This window comes from Stigmatopora argus, chromosome 18 (genome assembly GCF_051989625.1).
Source record: "Stigmatopora argus isolate UIUO_Sarg chromosome 18, RoL_Sarg_1.0, whole genome shotgun sequence".
In the NCBI taxonomy this organism is placed as follows: Eukaryota; Metazoa; Chordata; class Actinopteri; order Syngnathiformes; family Syngnathidae; genus Stigmatopora; species Stigmatopora argus.
Window position 1 is genome coordinate 7,865,081 of NC_135404.1, and position 23,875 is coordinate 7,888,955.

The 23,875-nt window shown below is 41.3% G+C and overlaps 3 protein-coding genes across 4 annotated transcripts; 2 read left to right on the plus strand and 1 right to left on the minus strand.

The window, feature by feature from the left end:
• Positions 1-1,773: 1,773 nt before the first annotated feature.
• On the plus strand, positions 1,774-16,097 carry LOC144092727 (carbohydrate sulfotransferase 15-like). 2 transcript variants are annotated; one of them, XR_013306134.1, is made up of 9 exons: positions 1,774-1,953; positions 8,513-9,053; positions 10,949-11,288; positions 12,419-12,562; positions 12,980-13,047; positions 13,220-13,379; positions 13,460-13,616; positions 14,467-14,614; positions 15,440-15,588. XR_013306134.1 is itself a non-coding variant. In XM_077625786.1 (8 exons), the coding sequence occupies exons 2-8, from the start codon at positions 8,559-8,561 to the stop codon at positions 15,631-15,633; spliced, it is 1,638 nt and encodes a 545-aa protein (XP_077481912.1). In that variant the 5' UTR covers positions 1,774-1,953; positions 8,513-8,558; the 3' UTR covers positions 15,634-16,097. The 2 variants fall into 2 exon arrangements, 1 of the variants encoding a protein (XP_077481912.1); XM_077625786.1 differs by lacking the exon at positions 12,980-13,047 and having other exon boundaries at positions 15,440-16,097.
• A 628-nt stretch (positions 16,098-16,725) lies between these two features.
• Positions 16,726-21,505, plus strand: LOC144092728 (ornithine aminotransferase, mitochondrial-like). The gene is made up of 10 exons (XM_077625787.1): positions 16,726-16,996; positions 17,793-18,013; positions 18,540-18,764; positions 18,831-18,926; positions 19,480-19,607; positions 19,804-19,926; positions 20,004-20,132; positions 20,200-20,313; positions 20,914-21,058; positions 21,117-21,505. Exons 2-10 carry the CDS (start codon positions 17,809-17,811, stop codon positions 21,275-21,277), a joined length of 1,326 nt encoding a protein of 441 aa, XP_077481913.1. The 5' UTR covers positions 16,726-16,996; positions 17,793-17,808; the 3' UTR covers positions 21,278-21,505.
• Positions 21,506-21,913: 408 nt separating this feature from the next.
• Positions 21,914-23,169, minus strand: LOC144093132 (phospholysine phosphohistidine inorganic pyrophosphate phosphatase-like). The gene is given in 5 exon segments (XM_077626449.1): positions 21,914-21,964; positions 22,064-22,127; positions 22,220-22,373; positions 22,748-22,935; positions 23,039-23,169. Coding segments are annotated over 5 exon segments (588 nt in total).
• Positions 23,170-23,875: the final 706 nt, after the last annotated feature.

A 23,875-nucleotide genomic window follows, 5' to 3' on the forward strand; every position in this document is an offset into this window, starting at 1 on the left:
CAGCGGCGTGTCTTTGAGAAAACATCCACGTACACACACCCTTACACCCACTGAATAAATGGCTATTTGTCTAAGTTCACTACATGATATCTTATTCTGTGTTACGGCTGTCAAGACTAATCGAAAATTAATTTAGCATAAAATTAAACAAAAACTGAACCTTTTGATGATTTTTTTGATCCCATTCATAATAAAAATATTTTCTCCATAACTATTTTTGGGAAAATGTTCAATTATTATTCTTTCAATTTTAAACTCTTTAAATGATAAGAACAGCACATATTTTAAATTAATTCATTGCATTTTTTAAATATATATAAGGAAAAAATATATATATTTTTAAATTATTTGTTTTTGTTATTCAAGTTAAAAAAACACGAGCAAAGTGTTCGCAATGCAGTTTTTGGTTCTAATCCACAATTGCCATCTAAAATTTGTAACCATTCAATCCCAGTGGGATGGCCAATGAATTTTGACCAAAAAGTGAGGATTTGTACTTTTAATGGCATCCACGCATTCAATGTTGTCTATTACTCTCTAATTGCTTTTTTTGTATGACATCCCGTTAAATTCTCTAGAGAATTTGGCTCAATTGATGGATGTGGCATCTAAATGGCACACTCACGTGTTGGCGCGTACACGCCTCCTAATAAATAAATCACCGGATGGAGCACACTGTCCATGTCATATCAACACTGATATACAATAACACACTGCTATGTTACACACTACATATATTCAAGTGTATAAGCAAACCTGGATAAGTGTGTCTACGTTATTACGCTGCTTTCTACAAATCCTTTTACTATATTTGCCTTGGTGGGAGTGCATAAGCAGCTATTGAGCTGCAGCTGTTTTAGTCATGGCCGTGGCTTCTCCCCTCCCCCACTGTCACTTGCTCAAGAATCCAAAGAAACACACACACGAACACACTCCATCGATTTACCACAACATCGCATCAACCCAAGTTAGGGGGAAAAAAGAATCAAATATACGAGATACGAGAAGATAAAGGGTCAAAGGTCAGAGAGGTCAGAACTATTGCAATGCTTTGAATTTGGCTGAAATCTGTTTCAGTCTTGAATTGAGAGCATTTATGTAGTGTGTGGCTGAATTTGGTTCAGCAATGTTGATTGAGTGATTCATTATTTTAGGTACTTTGTATAAGGCATAGTTTAAGTAGTGCATTTGTGTTTACATAAAACTATATCTGATTTATATGCAAGTGTTATTTAGTAGTGGGATTGTGTATGTTATTTGGGTAAATCATCGTTCAGTTGTATGTGTGTGTGATTAAGTAATAGATGAGAGTTTCAGAATGTGTGCAATTCATTTTTGAATGATTTTTAAGCGTGAATTTGAGATACTGTTTCAGTCGTTGATTGGGAGTGTTAATTTGAATGGTTAAATACTTTAAATGCGGGATATTACATTTCAATATGTAAGAGCATTTCAATTGCACTTTTGAGTTTTTCCACAAGAGAATTTAAGGGTGTTTCAGTAGATTATACGAGAAGGTTTAGAGTCTTATATTTGTGTGATACTTGTATGATTGCATATGAAATCAACTGGTGTTTAAATTGGACTTTAAACATGAGCAAAACAGGTTTTGTCTGTAAAATTGACATTGAGGAATCCAGTGGAAAGGTATGCGATAGTATGACGTGAGTGAGGGGGGGTTTGTCCCTACCCTACCCAGCCCAGCCCCCCCCAGCACCCCTCCTTCCCCTCAGAGGGGAGCCAGAGAGAAACGGCGAGCGAGCCTTTCGGCGTTCACATCGCAGACAGGAAGGAACAGGGGCAGGATCGACTCGGATTTTTCATCAATCTTTTTTTTTGGGACAATCTCAACAGTGGATTGTTTTCCTTCTCGCAGTTGGGAATGGAAGCCCAAAGCCCGGCGAGAAGTTGATCCATTCCGGTGGCCGCGCGAGGGGCAGCCGGCGACGCATGGTAGGTTTCACGGCGTCATCCGTCAAGTAGGAGTACTACTGAGCGTACGCTTGCATAGATTTGCGTGCGTGCGGGTTTGACAAGAACGCCAGGACTCAAATGCGGGCTGGAAAAGTTTGGTGGGCGCCCCGCTTGAGAGGCAGGCATAACGGACTCCTTTCAGCGCAAGGCATCAATGGCAGGTCTCTGTGCGTGCGTGCGTGCAGCTGGAGACGTCAAATGAAGCCAATAATATACTGACAAGCTGTGTGATAAGTCATGGTTTGTTCCAGGGGTCTGGTCCGCAAGCGCATGTATTGTGTGCCATTTTAGACCCCCAATGCATAAAGACAAATGGTTTGATTACTATCAATGAGCATTGAATTGGGTTATTTATTATTTTTATGGAAATCACTATTTATGCACTGTTTATATAATTCGGTGAGGTTGCATGATGGACATTTTGGATATTTGTTTAAAATTTGTTTTTAATCACTAATTTCATTGGCAATCATGATGTGAATGTTTTGATTATTATTTATTAAATTTGGGGGAGAACATCCAAAAATTGGTTAACTATAGCAATGGCACTCATTCGTTTTAGTGTGATATATTCCTATTCATAATTTGAAAAACAATGGAAAATGATTGATATTTTATCATTTAATTCTCATTTTCAGGAAGTGAATGGTGATATTTATTCCCAACATTGTATAAAATATTTTTAAATGAAAGCATTTATTTTTCAATATTAAATCATTTTTTATGCAGCAAGTTTTAAATTATCTTTTATTTCCTAGCCATCCTATTTTTTTTTATTGAATGAAAATTTGGCGAAATAAGCATTTCAAATATTAGTTAAAAATAATATTTTGAAATTTTAAACACATTTTATATGCACATAATAACAATCTGACTGTAGATGAGCGCAACAAGTGTTTCTCCCTGGTGGGTAAATTGCGGAATTACAGTGCATCGCTGTCAATAATCTGGGCACTAACTCCATGCGTGTCGGTAAACGACCACAACACGTCCCGAAACCTCCATCCTTGAGATTTTCTTTCTTATGCAATCCGTTTCTGCACGTGTTTTTCTGAAACGTCCACAACATGTAATTACACAGACAGCTGGCGAGAATGATGTTGTGAGTAGCATTTGTGGTAGCTTTGATGCACCCGACTTCCACGAAATCTCCTACGGGAGTTTTCTCAGCTTTTCTTGTAGCTTTCCAATATGTTTGGCCCTCCAAAAAAATCTGTTATTCCCCACTCTCACGGTGTTTCAGATTTTAATTAACTTTTACATTTTTTTCCCCCCGCATCGGGCTTTTGCCTTATTTCCCTTGATGCCGAACAAGCCTTTTAGCACAGCATTAAGTTACATTAACTTTCGCAGAAATAGATTATCTCTTATTTAGTACAGATATGAACATTTGATTGTATAGTAGCACTACAAATCATTCCAGGGATTTCAATTACTGTATCGAGTGTCATTAGGCGAGAAATAAAATGCTATAAAGAGGACTTGTTTGCTTTAACTTTGTTTGCTTTAGCAAGAATCACCTTTTGTTTGCTTTAGCTTCAACTTTGGACACAATTGACAGTTTTTCCTACATGCAATTGTAATTTGTCATAGGTTTTAGGTGACTTCTCCAAGTAGAGGCAAAAGAAAATGAAATAAAATTGAGAACGATTATTAACCGACTTGGAGATTTTTACCGAAATATGTGATTCTCTATAAGAAACCAACTGGTGGAAATGCCTTGTTGGTGCTTTATTTACACTTATTCAATACCTTTTTTAGGCTAAAAGCGAAAACAATTCAATGCAGTTATAAGAAATGTCAATTATTTGTTGATTATTTCCTACATGAGTTGATTTTTCACAATTTACAAAACATACACAACCCGCATTGACCTACCAAATGAAAGAATAGACAACAAAAATGTGGACTTTTGTTATATACCCAAGTTATTTCTCCCCAAATCCTCTTATCTAAAATAGTTTCGAAGCATGAAAAATCAGTATTAACTCCGATGAGTTTACCACAAGTAAACGTCCAAGACTAAAAATCCAACCCCATCAATGGCAGCCATTAAGTTAATGCCACCCTTTCTTTGACTTTAGTTGGATGACAGCACATAATGTCCCGTTTGACCAATTAGCACTGGCTGTGTGGAAAAACAATCTGAACCTCGCCTTTCAAGAAAATAGACCTCTAAAAAAAGACGATGGCGGCCCGTCTCCTACTGCGTTTCAGAGAGGAATTAAAATCCATTACGTTCTGCTCGAATGTCAATGTGGGTCATCTGCAGTGTTTTTGTTGTTTTCCCTCTTTGCTGATCCTTGATTGCATAGTCAAGTGATCAGAGGGCGCGATTGCCCTTTAAGAGATTGTGCAGGAGCAGACTTCTAATTACGATGACGGCCATAAACACAAAGTGTGTGTGTGTGTGTGTGTTTGTTATTTTTTCCGGCAAGTAGAAAGGCTGGAGGAATTGAAAATGGAACATTTCACGAGCATCTCACCATTTATTACCAGACTTGCACGGAATGCCGCGCAGTGCTTATGATGTCGTGTCTTTCTATCTCTTATTATGATGATGTTGTCATGTTGTTGTTGTGTCGGTGGAAGTGGGCCGGCCTGGGTTGCCAGGTTTGGCACAGCCGAGCGGTTTTGATGGCTGAGGACACTTTGCGGTCGAGATAAGATAGGCTGCTGTGCAACTGTTTATCGTTTCAGTACCGGATAATTGTTATTAATTCATAACCAAATGTATTTCCAGTATCTCATTTCAGGCAGCGATCTTTGTGCATTCTATAAAAATAAATCACTTTTCATTTTTATCATATTCAATTTGATGGTTTTGAATGCTTTTTGATGCTCGCTGTGAAACTTTCAGAGGTTGAAGTAATATACATGACAGGAAAGAGAAGAACTGGCAACCGAACAGGCCCACTTGTTGTATTTTCTATTGCTAATTTATCTTCCAAAGTTGGATGTTGAGTCGGAGAAGCATAACAAGTTCAGACTACTAATCTATTATTCATTAGGGGAGAGGCTGCATTATTTTGCATGCATCCTTGCAAAAAATGTTTTCTTTTTAACTCAGCGATTGTTTACGCCGTTAAATATCCCTATTCGCCTTCTCGCGTTAGCCTCAAGTGAGATAAATCAATGAATAAATCATAAGCAGAAGCCACCTGAGTTTCCTTACTGCTGATGCATTATATGCTGATGAGAAAAAGTCTGCACACCCTCTGTTCAAATCATACGCTTCTGGAGTATATAATAAATCTAGCAAGCACCCCGGCGACCTCTGTGAGGTTAAGTGGTAAGGAAAATGAATTAATGATGACGTTTGGCGATAGCATGATCACAATACAAAATGTATCCATTGATTAAAATGTCATCCATTTTGTGTCCACTTTTCATAATTTTAAGTCATTTAGAATTTGAAATGTTACTTTTTAAAATATAATGTTGACGGGTACATTGTTTAAATATTTACTTTTTAAATGTAATTGTAATATTTCTTTATTAATGTGAATTTAAAAGAATATTTTCTATTCCAACACAATTGGTAATTTACTCTTTTGCTCTTTTGCGTGTTTAAAAAAGTTTAGAAAATTAGATATTCTTCATAAAATTCAAAATCACATTTTTGTGTTATTTCACATCTTTTACGCACATAATATTCATCATTAATCTCATTAAATGGGTTGGTTGTTATTTAGTAATGCCTCCTTTTTGACTATTTTTTTTTCTTTGACATTTAGAGACAAACAGATTTTGAACTAAGGGCTCATTTTTTTTTCCACACGTGACATTTACTATTGACTTAACATGTTTCATAATCCAATGACACGGCCATCTCACGGGCCAGCGCGTACGCGAGCGCTGACGTCGCGTCTCGCGTCCACGAACGAATATCGACGGCGGCGGCGGCGAAGAGGAAATCCAATCGCCGGCTGTTTTTCTCTCGTAGGCCAGGATTAATTTCACGCTTGGCTCGTCAGCTTGGCTCACGCTTCATTTGACGCCTTAGTGGAAATTGATTCCCTTTGTTGACACACTTAAGACGCGCCATTTACACTAGCCAGTCGGCCCACGAAAAATATGAATTTTGCAAATATTTTCATAGCCTCAGTCCCAATTGCGCACCATTGACGGCAATTGACGCCCAATCCATTTGAACTGGGGGAATTGGTGATGCACACAAATGTCCTCACAATAGGATAACGCACGACCACTTGCCAACGAGAAATAGTCTTTAATGAACGATCGCGTGAGGTTCTTTCCTTAGAAAGAATAACAGGAAATGCAATAGCTGAGCTTACCCACGTATTGATTGTGGGTAATGAAGTTTTATTCTGAGAAAGGGTGCCATTGCCTATGGGTGTTGTGTGCACCAGTATACTTCATTACCCAGAAAGCCCTCTTTTTGCAAGCGCATGCGCGTTGTGCGTTTCCTGGTCGAAACTCGTCTGAATAAATCGTTCAGTCCTCGTATATATAGTCGTTATACACGAAAGAGATGCGGCAAAAAAAGACAGTGCGCTACAATGATAAACAGCCTCTCCTGTCATGGCCACCTGGCTTGGTCGCATCTCGAAATTTTAATCGTGTCGCGAGCGAATTATTCGATTTTTAATTTTCGTCGTTACACGAGCATGTTGTATGACGAGCATGTTGTATCACGAGGTATCACTGTATAGTAATAATATAGTATAAATATAAGATTTTTCAAAAAACACGGTACTATTACACCCTATCACACCCGTGTGTCAGAAACAATATCAGAAGCCAAAAATATGTAACTGTGGTATCTAACATTATAATCCAAAATTTATAGTGGATAAAAAGTATGGCTTTTATTCCCCGCATAGTGGGTTAAAATCCATTTTTGACTTTTTTTACTCTGTGGTGGCATGGTAACTTTTGCAGTAATACCACCCCCACCTCCACCAATTAAAAAAACAAATAAAAATTCCCTATCTGGCAAATGTAGCTGGTCTTGGGAGTGTTTTTTATCAATAAAAATATGAGAGTGAAGTGTATTTACTTGTTATTCCTTCGCTTGTGTTGATGTGGCAAGATGGCGAGGTAAATGACACCGCCTGATCGAGGATGAGGCGTCCTCTTATCGGTTCCACAGATAGAGGGGGGGGCTGTGCACCTGTGAGAGAAGGGGGGAGCGTTAGATGATGAGTCACCCCAAAGTGCTTCTTATCGGTTGATGAACAAGCGCAGGTGTAACAGCACGTCCTATACGCGACTCGAAGATCTTGTGTGATTCCGCGCCGTCTGCTGTCGCGTTCCCTGACCTCCGTTATCTCTAAACATCCGTTTCTTCGGGAGAAGGGGGGGGGAATTTCTTCTCTTTGCCTATTCTTGACTATTGAGAATTACTCTTTTCTGATAATATAATCCCTCCACCGACCTAGATTAGATGTCCGCCCCACTCTGCCACGCCGTTGAATTCATTCCCACGTGTTCTTATCGCCGCTTCCATATTGCAACTTCGTACACCAGGGGTGGGGGTGGTTGGTACAGTAAAGCCTTTGGAAATTTGAATTTCTTGCGGTCTTGGAAGTTAGGGTTGGAAATGGCCGACACGAGTCCAAAATTGCATTTCTGGACCAAAATGGCAGATGTCTTTTAGGGTATGAAATCTTATGACTTATATGTAGGACTGTATATGATAGACATGCTGACCAAATTTGCAAAAATCACCTCAGGGCCTGACTTTTTTTTTAATATTCAAAGTTGCATTACAATTGTGTAAAATATCCCCCCAAAAATCCACTTTGAATTAAAATGGCAAACTGTGTCCCTTTGGGCATGAATTATTGAATTTTTTTCCTAGTCATGATGAACCTCCCAAATTTCAAGTCTCTAAATAAAACTAGCTTTAGAGCTGAAAAGTTGCAATACCACACTAAATATATTCACATTGTCCGTTCTTGGCTAGGATCGGCAAACATATTGGATTGGATTGGATAACATTATTCATCCCGTATTCGGTAAATTTCATTGTGACAGTAGGAAGAGGGTGATTAGACAGAACAACAAAGCAAAAGCACAAAGTACAAAGCAAATCAAAGTAAATGGGATCATTCAGAATCACCAAATCAAATCATTAAGACAGAAAAGTAGCAAAAACACAAAAACAAGCAAGAGTGGACGGAGCTACCGCCACCGGCTGCCACTTGAACGGCGCCATCTTGGTTGCGGTAGCAAAGACGGATACAGACTCAAAAAGACGTTGTATGTTGCACTTGAGTCACAGGCCCAAACAAACTAAGAAAAAAGATATCAGTTATAGTCTGCAAAATATGCTAAAGGGATTCTTAAGTAATGTTGACATTTAGCAACACCAATCTACAAGCGTCATCGGCAAGTGACTCATTACCGGTCCAAATTTGTCGTAACGCAATCAGCACCAACTTCCTTGTTTTTTTTCTCCATTCCTTCTGCTGATTCTACTAACGTGGCTTCCGTTGAATCGCACGCGCATCAATGAATCATGTTCACGGAAACCGCTCAATCAGAGCTCATCCCGCTTTTTTTTTTCCAGGGAGGCGTCGGCAGATGAGGTGACCCATTGTCACCACCACCGGATCATGGACAGTCACGTAGCGTCCTCTAAACTGTGGACTGCCAAAGAGCAGTTCAGAACTATGACCCACACGGACTACAAGTACACCCTTCTGGGGACTGGGGACGACGACTATCGCAAGAGGCCGCTGCTGCTGCAGGTGGACCAGGCCCCGATGAACCTCTTCGCCATCCTGGAAGTGAAACCTGAGCTCCCGCGCAGGTGGAGCGCGCCCGGCTGGTTCCGCAAGGTCCGCCTGTGCGGCGTCCTCCTCGGCGTGGCCGTGACGTTTGCCGTCATGGCCTCGTATGTTCTGACGGGGGATAGTAAGGACCTCCTGCTCACGCCGTCGCCTTATCATCACTCCGCTAGCCCACCGGGACCCTTCGCCTTCAACCTAACGTCGGTCAAGGATTACGTGCACCTGCAGACGGTGGTCAAGTCTATCAGGGCCAAGGTGGAGTTCCGCGAAGGCCGGCGTTTGCCGGAGTTTGAGGCTTTGGTTCGCAGCGAGCGACATGTGAGTTATGTTGAATGTTAATTGATGGCCCTGTGATTGATGGTTCGCATATAAAGCTCAGGATACTTTTTAGAAATGGACGTATTCCATTAAAATGAAACTGGAATCGGAACCTGGCTTCTAAAAAAATAATAATAATTTTGGTCCATCTACACATAAATAATAAATAATTCTAACATATTTAAAGTCACACCATTACGTTTTGACACACTGATTAAATGAATATTGTCAAAATGTATTCAAAAACAAATGATCAATTCATAGCTATTTAAAAAAAAAAAAAATGTTTGCTTCTGCATAGTTGAAATCAATGACACAAGGGAAGGTAGGTGTCCTATGACTACACAACATGACCTAACCATTGTTAAGATAAAATGATTGAATTTCTAGGGAAAAACGGAATAACTGGTTGCTACTGCAATGAAACTAAGTGGATGAGTGCAGACAACCTTGCACTACTTTACTTCTGTTACGATCGGGAGTTGATTGGGACCCAGGCGCGGGAAGCAGGAGGGGAACGAGGCAGTTAGCTTCAAAACAACATCTTTGTGTGGTACTTAAAAACCCACACCAGGAGGCAATCAAGGATTGTCTGCAGCTCCTCTGACCTGACGGCAAGGCAGGAGTGGCAAATGAGCCACTCTTGACAACTTTTAACATATCTGGATTTCTGATCAACAGCAAAATAGGATTAAAAAGTGCTTCCTGGAATTATTTGACCAAAAACGGCCCCAGTGAAGTCCAATCTATCAAATTCAGATGATAGTTAAACTTTAAACTTTAATCAATTTGGGGACATGGTGGCATCAAATAGTTTTACTTTCAAGTTATTTCCATAAATGGATGTCCGCTCACGAGAGACATACCTAGCAAATTTCCTTGCACCTGGTCTGGGGACTGAATTTTCAAAGACATACCGATGAGTTATGGATGAAACGGTCACAGCTGGCTTTAAAGGTGGCCATTTCAATCGTGAGATTCCACAACTCAACCGCTGCGAAAAGGTAAACGAAATTCTCAAAGTCATTGCGCGTCTCCCTCCCATCAGGGTGAGCGTCTCCCTCTCAGATTGGCCGTTAATTCGAACGATAACGACTTCTGCCTCGGCGGTTTGCGACATAACTCATTTCTCGTCCGACGCGTTAATGAAAAGGAGCGCGGGCGCCTCGCGGGAGGATCGATATGCCACGTCCGACGTATCTGCCCGTTAATTGCATTTGGAGGAGCTGGCGTTGGGCTTTGTTGGCCTTTTGATCATCAGGCGATCTGGAATGTGAGGAGACTGCCAGTTGCCTGTGCTGCGTTCAGGAATGCTTTTCACATCTCTACCATTTTTTATAACTCTTTGGGCAAAGTGATGGATATTGATAATATTAATGCCAACTTATAACTTCTTAACAAGTCTGAAAAGGCTTAATTTGACTAAGTTTCGGCCTTACAAAGCCACTAAATTTCATCTGGTAGTTCCCCAATTACTTTCATTTTAAATTGCCTTATGTTGCATAAAAAAATTATCTGGAACATTTTAACAGTTATTTATTTTTGGAATAGAGCATTGAATTATGTTCTAGGTAGTTTTTGAAAAAGGTTAGGAAAAGTCTTACATTTTGCTAGACAAAACCTGTAAAAACTCATTCACTGGATATATTTATAATTAAATTGAATGTATTTTATCATATTTGACACATGTTCCGACTAATTAGTTAGATATTACAAGGCAAAGAGGAATACGCAACTGTACATAGATATGCCCAATTCTTGAAGCACTAAGTTCTTTGACGACCAATTCACTTTGACTGGACAGAAGAAACGATCTTTGTCAGTTCTCCAGGTCTAATGGAGTTGTCACCTATCAAGCGAAGCAAAACCATTGATGGTATTTTTCCGCCTTCCAGATGTTTTCCGTCATCCCCCGTCAATTCCTCCCCGGTTTCCGCAACCCCTGCTGGCACGAGGAGTACGCCGGCGACAACCACTCGGACCCGTACGGCGCCAACTTGTACGCGCGCTACTCCCGCAGCTTCCGTGCCGTCTTTCAGCATTTGAGGAACGCTTTCCCCAAGCACTTGTTGAGCCGCGATGGCAAACTCTACCGCATCCGCTGCCTGCCGTATTTCTACATCATCGGGCAGCCCAAGTGCGGCACCACCGATCTTTACGACCGTTTGCGGCTGCACCCCGACGTCAAGTTCTCCACCTTCAAAGAACCGCACTGGTGGACCCGCAAGAGGTTCGGTGAGTACGCCAGATGCTCCAAATGTTTACGGAGGGACTCGTTAAAACGGGTTAAATTTAAATCGGAGATGATTACTAGGGTCTGATAAAATTCTTCGTTATATACTGTGTCATTAACATTTCATTACAATCGTTCCCATTCCTCTGAGATAAATATATACTACTTTGAATGCAAAATATGCTTCCAGCTGAAAAAAAAAACAGCTCCACTTTTGTCATTACTTAGCAAGCTTCATGTAAAAATGTATTATTGTATTGAGTATCAGTCATAACTCTTTAGAAAAAGTCACCACAAAATGCTTCTTAATACAAACATTTGTACTCTCACCTCTAATTGGGCCACATAAATAAATGAAGGCAGCATTTCAACGGAAGCGACGCTGTGACAGCTCGCTTCAAAGCCGCAATCACTTGAAAACGGAAGCAGATAAGATAACGACAGCGAGTAAAGTCAGCGCGCACTCCCACGTAGAACACCGATAATCTCCTAATACCGCCTATGAAAAACAGGTGCTGCGCTATCGCGGGATGATGACTCAATTGACACAGCGATTTCCTGTCACGCATCTTCTGAATTTTGCTGGCTTCCAGTTTATCTGATCGTTTTTGTCGTCATGGCAATCTTATAGTAAAATATAGTCCCACTTGACAGATAGATCAAAATCAAAATAGATTGCCAATCTATCGCTGTCAATGGCAGCTGATGAAATGAAAAAATGTTTTTGGTAAACTCAATATTGAGAGTTGGAGTCGCTATCAATCAAGCATCCAACTCTCCAGCATCCAATCATGGCGCCCTCTGGCAGAAAAATCTATTATAGATAATATTTCTCAGATGCCACTCACTAGCATCGGCTGAGAGATGATCAAAAAGCAACCAGATGAAACAAAAAAAAAAGGGATGAGGAAAAATTCCCTGGGCGAGCTGCGTCTCGGCATCGCCTAATGGCGTCCCACCTTGCACGTGACACTCGTGTCGGAATAATGATGGAGCTGGGGATCGGTTTCTTTCCTCTAGATTGGTTCGTTATCCGCTTGCAGCACGCCCTCTCGTGTTGTTTGCTATTTTTCCGTAGTTAATTGCCTACGATAGGAAAATGGTGGATGCGCACTTTATTTCTCTCTTCCAGGCATCATCCGTCTGAGCGAGGGTTTCCACGACCGCTACCCGGTGGACGACTACCTGGACTTGTTTGACCAGGCCGCTCACCTCATCCAAGGCAGTCAGACGGGCAACCAGAGCGGCGTGCGAGCTCGGCCCGACGTCGTCATTGGTGAGCCGCCATCACAAACCTGCATCGTGATGAATACTTGATCTACTGTCGCATACCAACCAAACAAGAGCGCCCATTTACTGTAGCTAAACAAAGAATTAACGTATTAACTCACCAAATAAAACACTAACTTATCCAACCAAATAACAGATTGACTAGAGTAACTGAACTAACCAATCCACATACCAGGCAGCTAGCCAGCTAACATCATATCCTACATCCAACAACTAACTCATTCTCTCTCTTATTCATTTTCTGTACTGCTTATCCTCACAAGGTTCGCAGGGGGTGCTGGGGCCTATCCCAGCCAACTTTGGGCAGCAGCCAATCGCAGGGCACAAGGAGACGGACAACCATTCAGGCTCATAGGGGCAATTTAGTGTTCAACCACCTTAGCGTGCATGTTTTTGGGACGAGGGAGGAAAGCGGAGTACCTGGAGAAAACCCACGCAGGCCCGGCGAGAACATGCAAACTCCAGAGTAAGGTCAGAACACAAAGGGGATTAAATGCTTGATCTAAAAACTGTGAGGCAGGCATGCTAACCACTTCTCCACGGGACGCCTCAAACAAATAACTAATGAAATAACTTACATTTGCAACCCTGATTGGATGTGTATTGCCTTCAATTAACATTGTCTGCAATTACGGTTGTTCAGGTGAAGCCAGCGCCTCCACCATGTGGGACAACAACGCCTGGGTGTATTTCTACGACAACGCCACCAGCGGAGGCGAGCCGCCCTTCCTCATCCAGGACTTCCTGCACGCCCTGCAGCCCGACGCCCGTTTCATCGTCATGCTCAGAGACCCCGTGGAAAGGTCAGCCCTGGTCGACTAACCCGGCTCAATTTTCCTCTTCGCTCCCTCGACTCCAAAATGTTTCCTTTTTCCCCCCCCAGGCTTTACTCGGACTACTTGTACTTCGGCATCGCCAACAAGTCGGCGGAGGATTTTCACGAGAAGGTGTCCGAGTCCGTGCAGCTTTTGGACGGATGCCTCGCCGACTACACGCTTCGCTCGTGCGTCTACAACACCAGCGTCAACAACGCCATGCCTGTGCGTACCGCCCCCTGTCCCAGGGCCCCATGAGCAGACCGGCCCATTACGGGCTGGCCGCGCTCGGCCAGTGGCCTAATTGCCCATCCGCTAATATGGCCTCACGCCCATTGGCGCGTGGAAAATGCATTATAAAGATGTCTGTGCAGACGCGGGGTTGAAAGTTTAGGCTGTAAACAACCACACTTGCTTAAAGTCACAAACTTTTTGACGATATTATGTAGATTAGTTAGCATTTTTAGCCACCTGGGGGGGGAGGACTCAGGGTCTCACCGCTTTCTTATACATATTTATATGATATATTATTGCCTGTCAGTTCTCAGTTAGCCAGAAATGGGAATACATGCGAGTTAGGTGTAGTTTTTATGTTGATGAAACATTTTGGGAGCGAGTTGGGCAGTCGTAGTTCATTTGAAATTGTTATCTGTTACCTTTAAAAAGTTTATAATTTGGCAAGAATATTTGTATATTTACTCATAATAAGACATTTCAGACTCAAGCAACTCAAAAACATTGGAAAATATAATCAGACGTTTTAAAAATATTCATATTTTACAATATTTCTTGTAACATTTTCATGAATGAAAATTAAATGTTAGAAAATGTAAATAAAACAATGTTTGATCAAACTTTTTAAAAATGTAAACATTGAAATTACTTGTTTTGTTTTGTATCTTGCATTGGAATTAGTATTATCATTACCATGTATTATATGAGAAGATGTATTAATACCTGGCTGCCGTTGACGGCAATGGAGGTCCAATCAATTTTGCCCACCGTCAATGGCAGTCAGTCGGTTAAAAGGTAAAAAAATTCTCCCAACTAACCTTGTCACCTTAATTGTGGGCAGGTACGACTGCAGTTGGGCCTCTACGTGGTCTATTTGCTGGACTGGCTGAGCGTGTTCGGGAGGGAGCAGATTCTCGTCCTGCGGTTAGAAGACCATGCCTTCAACCGAAAGTTCACTATGCACACTGTCTTCCACTTCCTTGGCCTGGGTGAGACACGAACGTGCTTAATTAGACAAAAAAAATGTCAATTGGATTTTTCTGAAGCATAAATGACCCCAACATGATTAGTGTAACAGCGCCCGCTAGCGGCTACATTTTGTAGTTGCATTTTTTCTCTCCAAAAGTTTCGGTGCATTCAAGGTAACACTTGTTTGACTGGGCGAACAGATTTATTACTGATTTGAATAAAAATGTGAGCATATGTAATCAGAGACGATAGGCTCGGCTTAGTGTTGAGAATGTCAATCATATATTGGTACTTGATGCTATTTCGGTTAGTATGTTTCTTCTGTTAACCAACACAAATTGACATGTTATGAACGCCCCGAACCAGAAATTAATTCTGAAGACAGCGTGTTTGAGTGTTTCAGTCTGCAGCGGAATGATATTTTATCACATCAGACATAAATTATCAACAGATTAGTAGCCGAATATGCAATACCTGTTATTGATAGTGCTATTGAATAGCAGCAGTCATCAATCACAGACAATCAATGTCGATCGCACGTTAAACTGCGAATTTCCATCTTTAGGATTATGTCTACAACGGCGAATGAAATCAGCACATAATACAACAATGATTCAATGTACCGAATTATATTTAGAAAAGTATAAATATGAACTTACAGCTATTGTTGGGAAGACTTCATGGCTGAGTTAATGAGATGCAGCTGATTGGGCGTGGCGTCGAGTAGAGAGACACAGGTGATACTGTCTAAGAGGAAATGAAAAGTAAATAAATGGAATTTCTTTAAAGAAAAAAAGAAATATTGCTTAAACAGAAGTCAATTGTCTCCATTTGTATGTTTTCAGCCCCGCTAAACCAGCAAATGGAGGCGGAACTCAACAAAAGCCCCGCCTCCAACAGCAGGAGGCCAGCGGACAAGAACCTGGGCCCCATGCTGCCCGCCACCAAACATGTTCTACGCCACTTTTACGCTCCCTTCAATCGGAAGCTGGCGCAAGTCTTGCGCAATGACTCTTTCCTGTGGGACGCTGACCCTTGACCTTTGACCTGGATTGTGATTCCCCTGCTAAAAAGCCAAAAAGGCTTGTGAATGCCTTCAGCCGCCACAAGAAATGAGCAAAGTACTTTTTCCTGACTAAACCAAGTTTTCAACGCACCAAAGCAGTGGTTTTATTTCGAACAGTTAATTGGTTAACTGGTTAACTGTGTAAATCCTGAAGCTCAGTAATCACTGAGGACACCATCATCATCAAGTGCCCATTTTATCTTTTTAATTTAAATTATTTGATATGAAAGAATAGTGGGAATGAATCAAAGATGGCGGATAGCACAAGCGTGTGTGTGCGTGTGTGTGTTTGTGTGTGTGGAAAAGACTTTACTGACTGGATATGTGCACAGTATAAAAGCCGAAAACAACAAAAACTTGCAGTCCCTTTTCTTCTATTTATTGTATTGTGATTCCATGGTCAACCACTAGACTGACGTTGATATCTGACAACATCTAAAAGACAAAAAAAAGTCAGGTTTGTGAAAAGAATTTTCAATTGACCATCAAAAAAGAACAAAGAAAGCAGACTGTTACAAATATCAAGTGGTATTTTTTTATTTTGACAAAGAGGGCAAACAAAAGCACATTTCAGTGGAGAAAATTGCATTTTTATTCATGCACTATAGTATAGGATTACAAGAGTAAATTCAAATTCATTTCAGAAAACAAGTTTAAATCTGGCGGCCCGGTGGCGAAGTGGTTAGCGGGGCGTCCTCACAGTTCTGGGACTGAGGCTTTTTCAGTGTGGAGTTTGCGTGGGAGGCTAGGTCACTTGAAGTGAGCGTGCAGCTACCTTTAAATCAAAATAAACATTCTTCATCAGCGTTCAACACTCACTTCCTCATGGCTTCGACGGAGCCGGGAATTTCCACCCCGTCGCCTTCCCCGCTGTCATACAAAACTCCATACGTCCAAAATGACACCTTTTAAACTGGTCGCACAGCTCGGGAAATCGGTGTCGGCCATGACGTAACGCAGGCGGTTGCACATGCGCAGTGACAGTCGGACAATCAAGTCAGTACATTCCATTTCAACCTTTTGGTCGTATTTTTTCGGAAATTCCGTTTATTACCAGACTGCAGAATGGGGAGAGCTCGAATAGTGTGGACGCACAGCCTGTTCCTTGCAACTCTCAGAGAACGAACAGTCTGTGCGTCTATTTATTTGTGAAAAATAGGATTTTGTGCAAAAGAACAGAGAGAGGGTGTGAGAAAGAGGGTGTGGGCTGACATGCCCAGACATCTGCAGTCTCAACAACATTTCTCATAACTCACACAAACGGATTCAATACAAACAAGCAATTGCAAAGCAAGTTTGTCAGCTTATTTTACAAGGAACTAACTTCAAAATCTAGGTGAGTAAAGCCACTTATGAAATACAGATGGATAATTTTTGTGTATGTATTTTTATGTGCCTGCCATATTTGGATCAAAGTGGTAGACAGACACATTTTATTTTTATTTTGCCAGGGCCATTACATAAGATGCTAATTTTAATGAATTTAATCAATTCCAAATGCTATCTAATAGAGTTGTTCCTCAACATGTACATTGTACCTTGTTAAATAACAACTTTTTTAAAATCTATGCATGCAACTTGTTATAAAACTGATGCCCGGCAATAATTGTCATTAAGGAGCCATATTTCTGTGTGTAATTTCTTTACATTATAGTACGATGTTTTAAAATATATATATATATTTTCTGACATTTACTCATGGATTAATAAAATTTTGAACATTAAAAAAGTTATAAAGTCAAAATTCGTGATCATGAAACTTTTGTACATACAAACTGAAGTTATAACCTTATAAAACTGTGTTACTTTGCCTTACTTAAACTCTTAGGGGCTTACTAAAAACCTTTGATGTTACACAACAGTTACCCTGGGGAATAAAATCTAACTTTTTGGCAAATGAATACCGCCGCGATAGCAATTTTGACACTTGTGGTCTTTTGTTTACTTCATAAAAGAAAATCATTGTTCAACTGACTGGATGGACGCGCTATTGTTTAAAGTCAGGAATTAATTTTTTTTTGGCTTCAATAGCTTTTGAGATCTGCCTTTTTTTAAATTTATTTTTTTAACAATCGGACTAGTTTGCAGAACAACAAACTGACTGCTAACTTTGTCGGCTCTTGTTCCTTTAGATCCAATCATACGAAGATGAAGTCAATGATTTTCCAGCTCACTCAGAGCCTTAGGAGCGCGACACCCCTCGGCGCGCTCCGCGGCGTCCACTCGGTGGCGCGTCCCGCCCCCACTCGCAATGCGGAACAACAGCTTTCCTCCGAGGAGATCTATGCCCGTGAGGAAAAGTATTGTGCGCACAACTATCGCCCCTTGCCCGTGGCCCTGGAGAGGGGAGAGGGTAAGCTAACATAACGACGACGACGTAAAACGTTTCCAGACCAGCCAAGTGAACGTTCGTGTCCACGTTGGTCATCGGCCTGCAAAACAACACTAAAACCAATTGAAAACATTTTTAAGCAAGCTTATTGGACAGAAAGCCAAAAATGCACCATAACTGTCAGATATTTAAAAAACACAAACTGGAACAATACAGTTAAATATGCCGATGCTACCTTAGTTTACAAAATCTTCCAACAAAAAGCTCCTCCTCCACTACAAGATTTTGTACAAAAAAAATTCCAACACATCAACAAGGCCTGGCTCTAGAGGTGACTGTGTAGTTCCCATCAAAAAGAGTGCATTCATCCAAAACACCTTCTCTGTCTGCACATACCTGGAACTCAATACCAATTAACATACGAGAACTCCTGTCCCTGAAACACTTCGCCTATCATCTTAAAGCCTGTTCATTAACAGGAATATAAATATGTTCATCAATGAGTGCTGTCCCTTATTAAATAAATCAAACTCCAACATTCCCACAGGAATCTACGTGTGGGACGTTGAAGGCAGCCGCTACTACGACTTCCTGAGCGCATCCACCGCCGTCAACCTGGGCCACTGCCACCCCGAGATCGTGGCAGCCCTCACCGCCCAAGCGTCCAAGCTGACGCTGACCTCCCGAGCTTTCTACAACGACATGCTGGGCACTTACGCGGAGTTCATCACCACCTTGTTCGGCTACGACAAGGTCTTGCCCACGAACACCGGTAAGCGAAAATGAGAGCGTGAGCTTTAGGAGCATCAAAGGGATACTGACGGCAGTCTCGTCCAAGGTGTGGAAGGCGGAGAGACGGCGTGCAAGTTGGCTCGGAAGTGGGCTTACAACGTGAAGGGGGTACCGAAGAATAAAGCCAAGATCATCTTTGCTAGTGAGTCAAACTTGCAGTTGCCAATGGAAAACGGTTGGTAAAAAGATTTAGCATTTTACGCAAAAAAAGTATCTCGACAACTACTGCTGAGCGATATGGAAGACATCTTCACGGTATGCGTTATTTCACATGTGTCAAAGTGGCGGCCCGGGGGTCAAATCTGGCCCGCCGCATCATTTTGTGTGGCCCGGGAAAGTAAATCATGAGTGCCGACTTTCTGTTTGAGGATCAAATTAAAATGAAGAGTAAAGATGTATATTAAATTTCCTGATTTTCCCCTTTTTAAATCAATAATTGTAATTTTCTAATCAATTTTTTCTGTGTTTTTAGTTCAAAAATCATTTTTTAAAATCTAAAAATATATAAGAACTAGTTCAAATAAACATTGTTTTAGATCTATAAAAAACTGAATTTTAGGGCTTTTAATCCATTTATTAAAAATATCTAAATCTTATATCTAAAATGGTCCGGCCCACGTGAAATCAAGTTGACGTTAAAATTGGTCAATATTGAGACTGAATAACAAACGTTGTTGTATGTCATTTTGTACCAGATGGCAACTTCTGGGGCCGCACTTTGGCAGCCATATCCAGCTCTACGGATCCTAGCGCCTACGAAGGCTTCGGCCCCTACATGCCCGGCTTTGAGCTGGTCCCGTTTAACGACATTCCAGCACTTGAGGTGTGCTTTTCGACTCTATCGCCAATAAAAACCGAATGATTCATGTTTTGACTAACACAGAAGCTACGAAGGGTTCGGCCCCTTCATGCCTGGCTTTGAGCTGGTCCCGTTTAACGACATTCCACCACTTGAGGTCTGCATTTAGACTCTATCACCAACAAAAACGGAATGGTTAATGTTTTGACTGGTATTTCAGAAAGCCCTCCAGGATCCGCACGTGGCGGCTTTCATGGTGGAGCCCATCCAGGGCGATGCTGGCGTGCTGGTGCCTGAGAACGGCTACCTAACGCAAATCAGAGAGTTGTGTACGCGCCACAACGTGAGTACGCGCTTAAGTCGCGATGCCCGTCGAGCTACTTCGTATATGGATGTGTTTGCGTGCAAAATTGTATTCAGGTGTTGTGGATTGCTGACGAGGTGCAAACGGGTCTAGCAAGGACTGGGCGACGTCTGGCGGTGGACCACGAGGAAGCACGCCCAGATATTGTCGTCTTGGGAAAAGCGCTCTCAGGAGGAGTTTACCCCGTATGCTCTCATGAAAACCAAATTTGTTTTTGGCTTTTGCAATGTGTAACTGTCACGTGTATGTCAGGTGTCTGCCGTGTTGTGTGACAATGAAGTCATGTTGACTATTAAGCCGGGGGAGCATGGGTCCACCTATGGAGGGAACCCCATGGCTTGTAAGGTGGCCATCGCTGCTCTTCAGGTGGGTGAAAAAATGTACTGTACTTTTATATTTGACTTATTAGCTGGCATTGACAAATTATGGTAATAACACTAACAATGTTGGAATTCAATGATTGTATTCTGGATGTCAATTGTTTTTGTAATCGACATGAAAAAGTTCCAATGAAGGTCTTATGATTATTTATGTATTTTTTTGTTCAACTTACCATGATTCTATTAGTAAAATTTTGAAATTTAAATTAACAGTGCTTTGTGAATTACATTTAAAAAGGCAAGTGGGGTGAAAAAAAACCTTATAAATAGGGATCAATTATTATTATTATTTTTCCATAATACTACTATTAAAAGTTTTGTTTCTATTAACATCAGCTGTGATATACTGGACATTAAATATTACTTGACATTCAAATTTAATTAGTTTTCCGTGGCCAAATTAGCTACTCAATTTGTCAAATCTTACACCTATTTAAAATGTGTTGCAATTTTGTTTTAATAAGAGCTTTTTATATAAAGAAAATGTCAAACCGAATTTACACTGAAAATCACTGACACACAGTATTGTGTTTACGGCGTCATTAATAAGCTTAGCAGCTCTGCCTAAAAACGATGCCCCTTACAGGTAATGGAGGAAGAGAAGCTGGCAGAAAACGCTGAACGCATGGGCCAACTTTTGCGCTCGGAGCTGAGGAAATTGCCCTCCGACATTGTGATGACAGTGCGGGGCAAGGGCCTGCTCAACGCCATCGTCATCAAAGAAACCAAAGGTTTGCCACAATCCGCCCACTTTTGTTCCAATTGCCCATGGATTTTGCCTCTGTTTAGACTACGACGTGTGGAAGGTGAGCCTGCGCTTGCGCGACAACGGTCTGCTGGTCAAGCCCACCCATGGCGACTTCATCCGCCTGGCGCCACCCCTCATCATCAACGAGTCTCAGCTCAGAGAGTGCATCGACATTATCCACAAAACCATCTTGTCCTTTTAAAAAGTATTCCGCTCTTTGGTTTTGGTTGGAACGGGCTCCTTCCTATTCAATTAGGACTTTTACGCAGACATTCTTTTTGTACAGTGGTACCTCGACATACGAGCACCCCAACATACTAGCAATTCGAGATACTAGTAAAATTAAATTATAATAATAATTATCTCTAGATACGAGACAAATTTCGAGATACGAGAAAGCCAGGTGGCCAAGACATGAGAGACTGTTTATGATCTTTTTTTGCCACATCTCTATCGTGTATAACAGATATCTACGAGCACTGGGCGGAGCGTTGCATTTTTTTCAGTGTTTTTTTCCCGCCACTCAGCGCGAATGGCGGAGTGATCACTAATACGAGGAGTATATATTACTTCTCATTGGCAAGTGGTCGTGCGTTATCGTATTGCGGGGACATTTGTGTGCATCATTTTGGGAATATTTTGAAGGAAATACAAAATCAAATAACCCTCGAAATTGACTGAAAGTCAGTGTGGAGGCGGGGCAAAAAGAGCCAACCTGGGAGAAGAACGGAATCAAAATGTCAAACAAAATTAGAATTAAGTTTAGTGTTAGGTTCGATTAAACTTATTTATTGAGTGTGTCTGCATCGTAATCCAAGTTCATTTACATTTGTTTATGTTATTTTATCAGCGCATTGCCGATGACCTCGGCTTCTACATCGCAGGCGTACTGGAGAAAAGATGATGAAACATTTTTGTGCTATTTATAGAGTGGTTCAATACATAAATAAAAGTGCCTCGTGATAATTTAGTGCGTTGGGCGCAGTACCTTTAGAGCTTTCATGTAAACTCCCACGTCCAGCTTGAGGCCATCAGTCTCCTTGTAGTACCTCCTGCAGAGAAAAAACAGCGAGTCTGTGACACAGACATTGTGAACTTATCATCCTCTACAGTCCTTGCAAAAAGGAGATCACTTCATTGTTACCCTTTTACGAGCGAGAAAAAGACGGATTTCTCCAAGCCGATCAGGACCCTGAACGCCTCATTCAGGTTGTCGTAGAAAAAGTTGTTGGCCGCGTCGCCAATCACCACGCAATTGGGGTCTTTTGTGTCCACACCTTCAAACTCAGGCAGAAGTGCTGTTGGGAGTGAAAACAGAAGCAGCATTTGTTTATACATTTATTCACTCGCAAAATACTGTACAATACGTGTCTTAAAAGAAATACTGCACATTTTGATCAGAAATGGCAACCCCTCCAGCAAAAACTTGAAAACACGGACACACCATCGGAGTTAAAAAAGAATGTAGAATTGTTGAATGGTTTTCTTTCTCTAAATTCAAGTTGAGAGTGGCTGAAGTGGAGAACTCTTGACGACGTTTAGTATAACTGTGTAGCAACTTTAAGAACCCAAGTTCACCAAATTCTTGACTAGTGTACAATACTGTAGTAGTAATGTAGTCACTACGTATGTACGTACACTAGTAGTAGCACAGAATAAAAGCAAGCAGTACCGTCATAGACCAGCAGACGGGGCCGCAGTCATCTTTCCCGCAAGACAGCGACTGCTGCAGGTGCTGGAGAGAAGACTTTGTTGACGTTTATGTCAAATCCCAATCTTTGGAGTTTGGCAACAAAGTTCTCTCTCGCAGTCTGAGTCTCATTAGTGCAAAATCTTAGCTTCAAGTCGGAAGCCTTCAGCCTTCACGAACAAATAAAATCCAGGGGAGGCTAGGTCACTTGAAGTGAGCGTGCAGCTACCTTTAAATCAAAATAAACATTCTTCATCGGCGTTCAACACTCACTTCCTCACGGCTTTGACGGAGCCGGGAATTTCCACCCCGTCGCCTTCCCCGCTGTCAGACAAAAATCCACACGTGTCCAAAATGACACCTTTTAAACTTCTCGCACAGCTCGGAAAATCGGTGTCGGCCATGACGTGACGCAGGCGGTTGTACATGCGCAGTGACAGTCGGACAATCAAGTCAGTACATTCCATTTCAACCTTTCGGTCGTATTTTTTCGGAAATTCAGTTTATTACCAGACTGCAGAATGGGGAGAGCTCGAACAGTGTGGACGCACAGCCTATTCCTTGCAACTCTCAGAGAACGAACAGTCTGTGCGTCTATTTATTTGTGAAAAATAGGATTTTGTGCAAAAGAACAGTGAGAGGGTGTGAGAAAGAGGGTGTGGGCTGACATGCCCAGACATCTGCAGTCTCAACAACATTTCTTATAACTCACACAAACTGATTCAATACGAACAAGCAATTGCAAAGTGAGTTTGTCAGCTTATTTTACAAGAAACTAACTTCAAAATCTAGGTGAGTAAAGCCACTTATGAAATACAGAGGGATAATTTTAGTGTATGTATTTTTATGTGCCTGCCATATTTGGATCAAAGTGTTAGACAGACACATTTTATTTTTATTTTGCCAGGGCCATTACATAAGATGCAAATTTTAATGAATTTAATCAATTCCAAATGCTATCTAATAGAGTTGTTCCTCAACATGTACATTGTACCTTGTTAAATAACTTTGTTTTTTTAATCTATGCATGCAACTTGTTATAAAACTGATGCCCGGCAATAATTGTCATATTTCTGTGTGTAATTTCTTTACATTATAGTACGATTTTTT

Bases quoted from the DNA above. Each gene is read 5' to 3' on its own strand.
- LOC144092727 (XM_077625786.1), top strand. From the start codon at position 8,559: ATGGACAGTCACGTAGCGTCCTCTAAACTGTGGACTGCCAAAGAGCAG. The intron at 12,563-13,219 runs GTGAGCCGCCAT...ACGGTTGTTCAG, and splicing joins TCGGCCCGACGTCGTCATTG to GTGAAGCCAGCGCCTCCACC. The intron at 13,380-13,459 runs GTCAGCCCTGGT...TTCCCCCCCCAG, and splicing joins CTCAGAGACCCCGTGGAAAG to GCTTTACTCGGACTACTTGT.
- LOC144092728 (XM_077625787.1), top strand. From the start codon at position 17,809: ATGAAGTCAATGATTTTCCAGCTCACTCAGAGCCTTAGGAGCGCGACA. The intron at 18,014-18,539 runs GTAAGCTAACAT...ACATTCCCACAG, and splicing joins GGCCCTGGAGAGGGGAGAGG to GAATCTACGTGTGGGACGTT. The intron at 18,927-19,479 runs GTGAGTCAAACT...ATTTTGTACCAG, and splicing joins AGCCAAGATCATCTTTGCTA to ATGGCAACTTCTGGGGCCGC.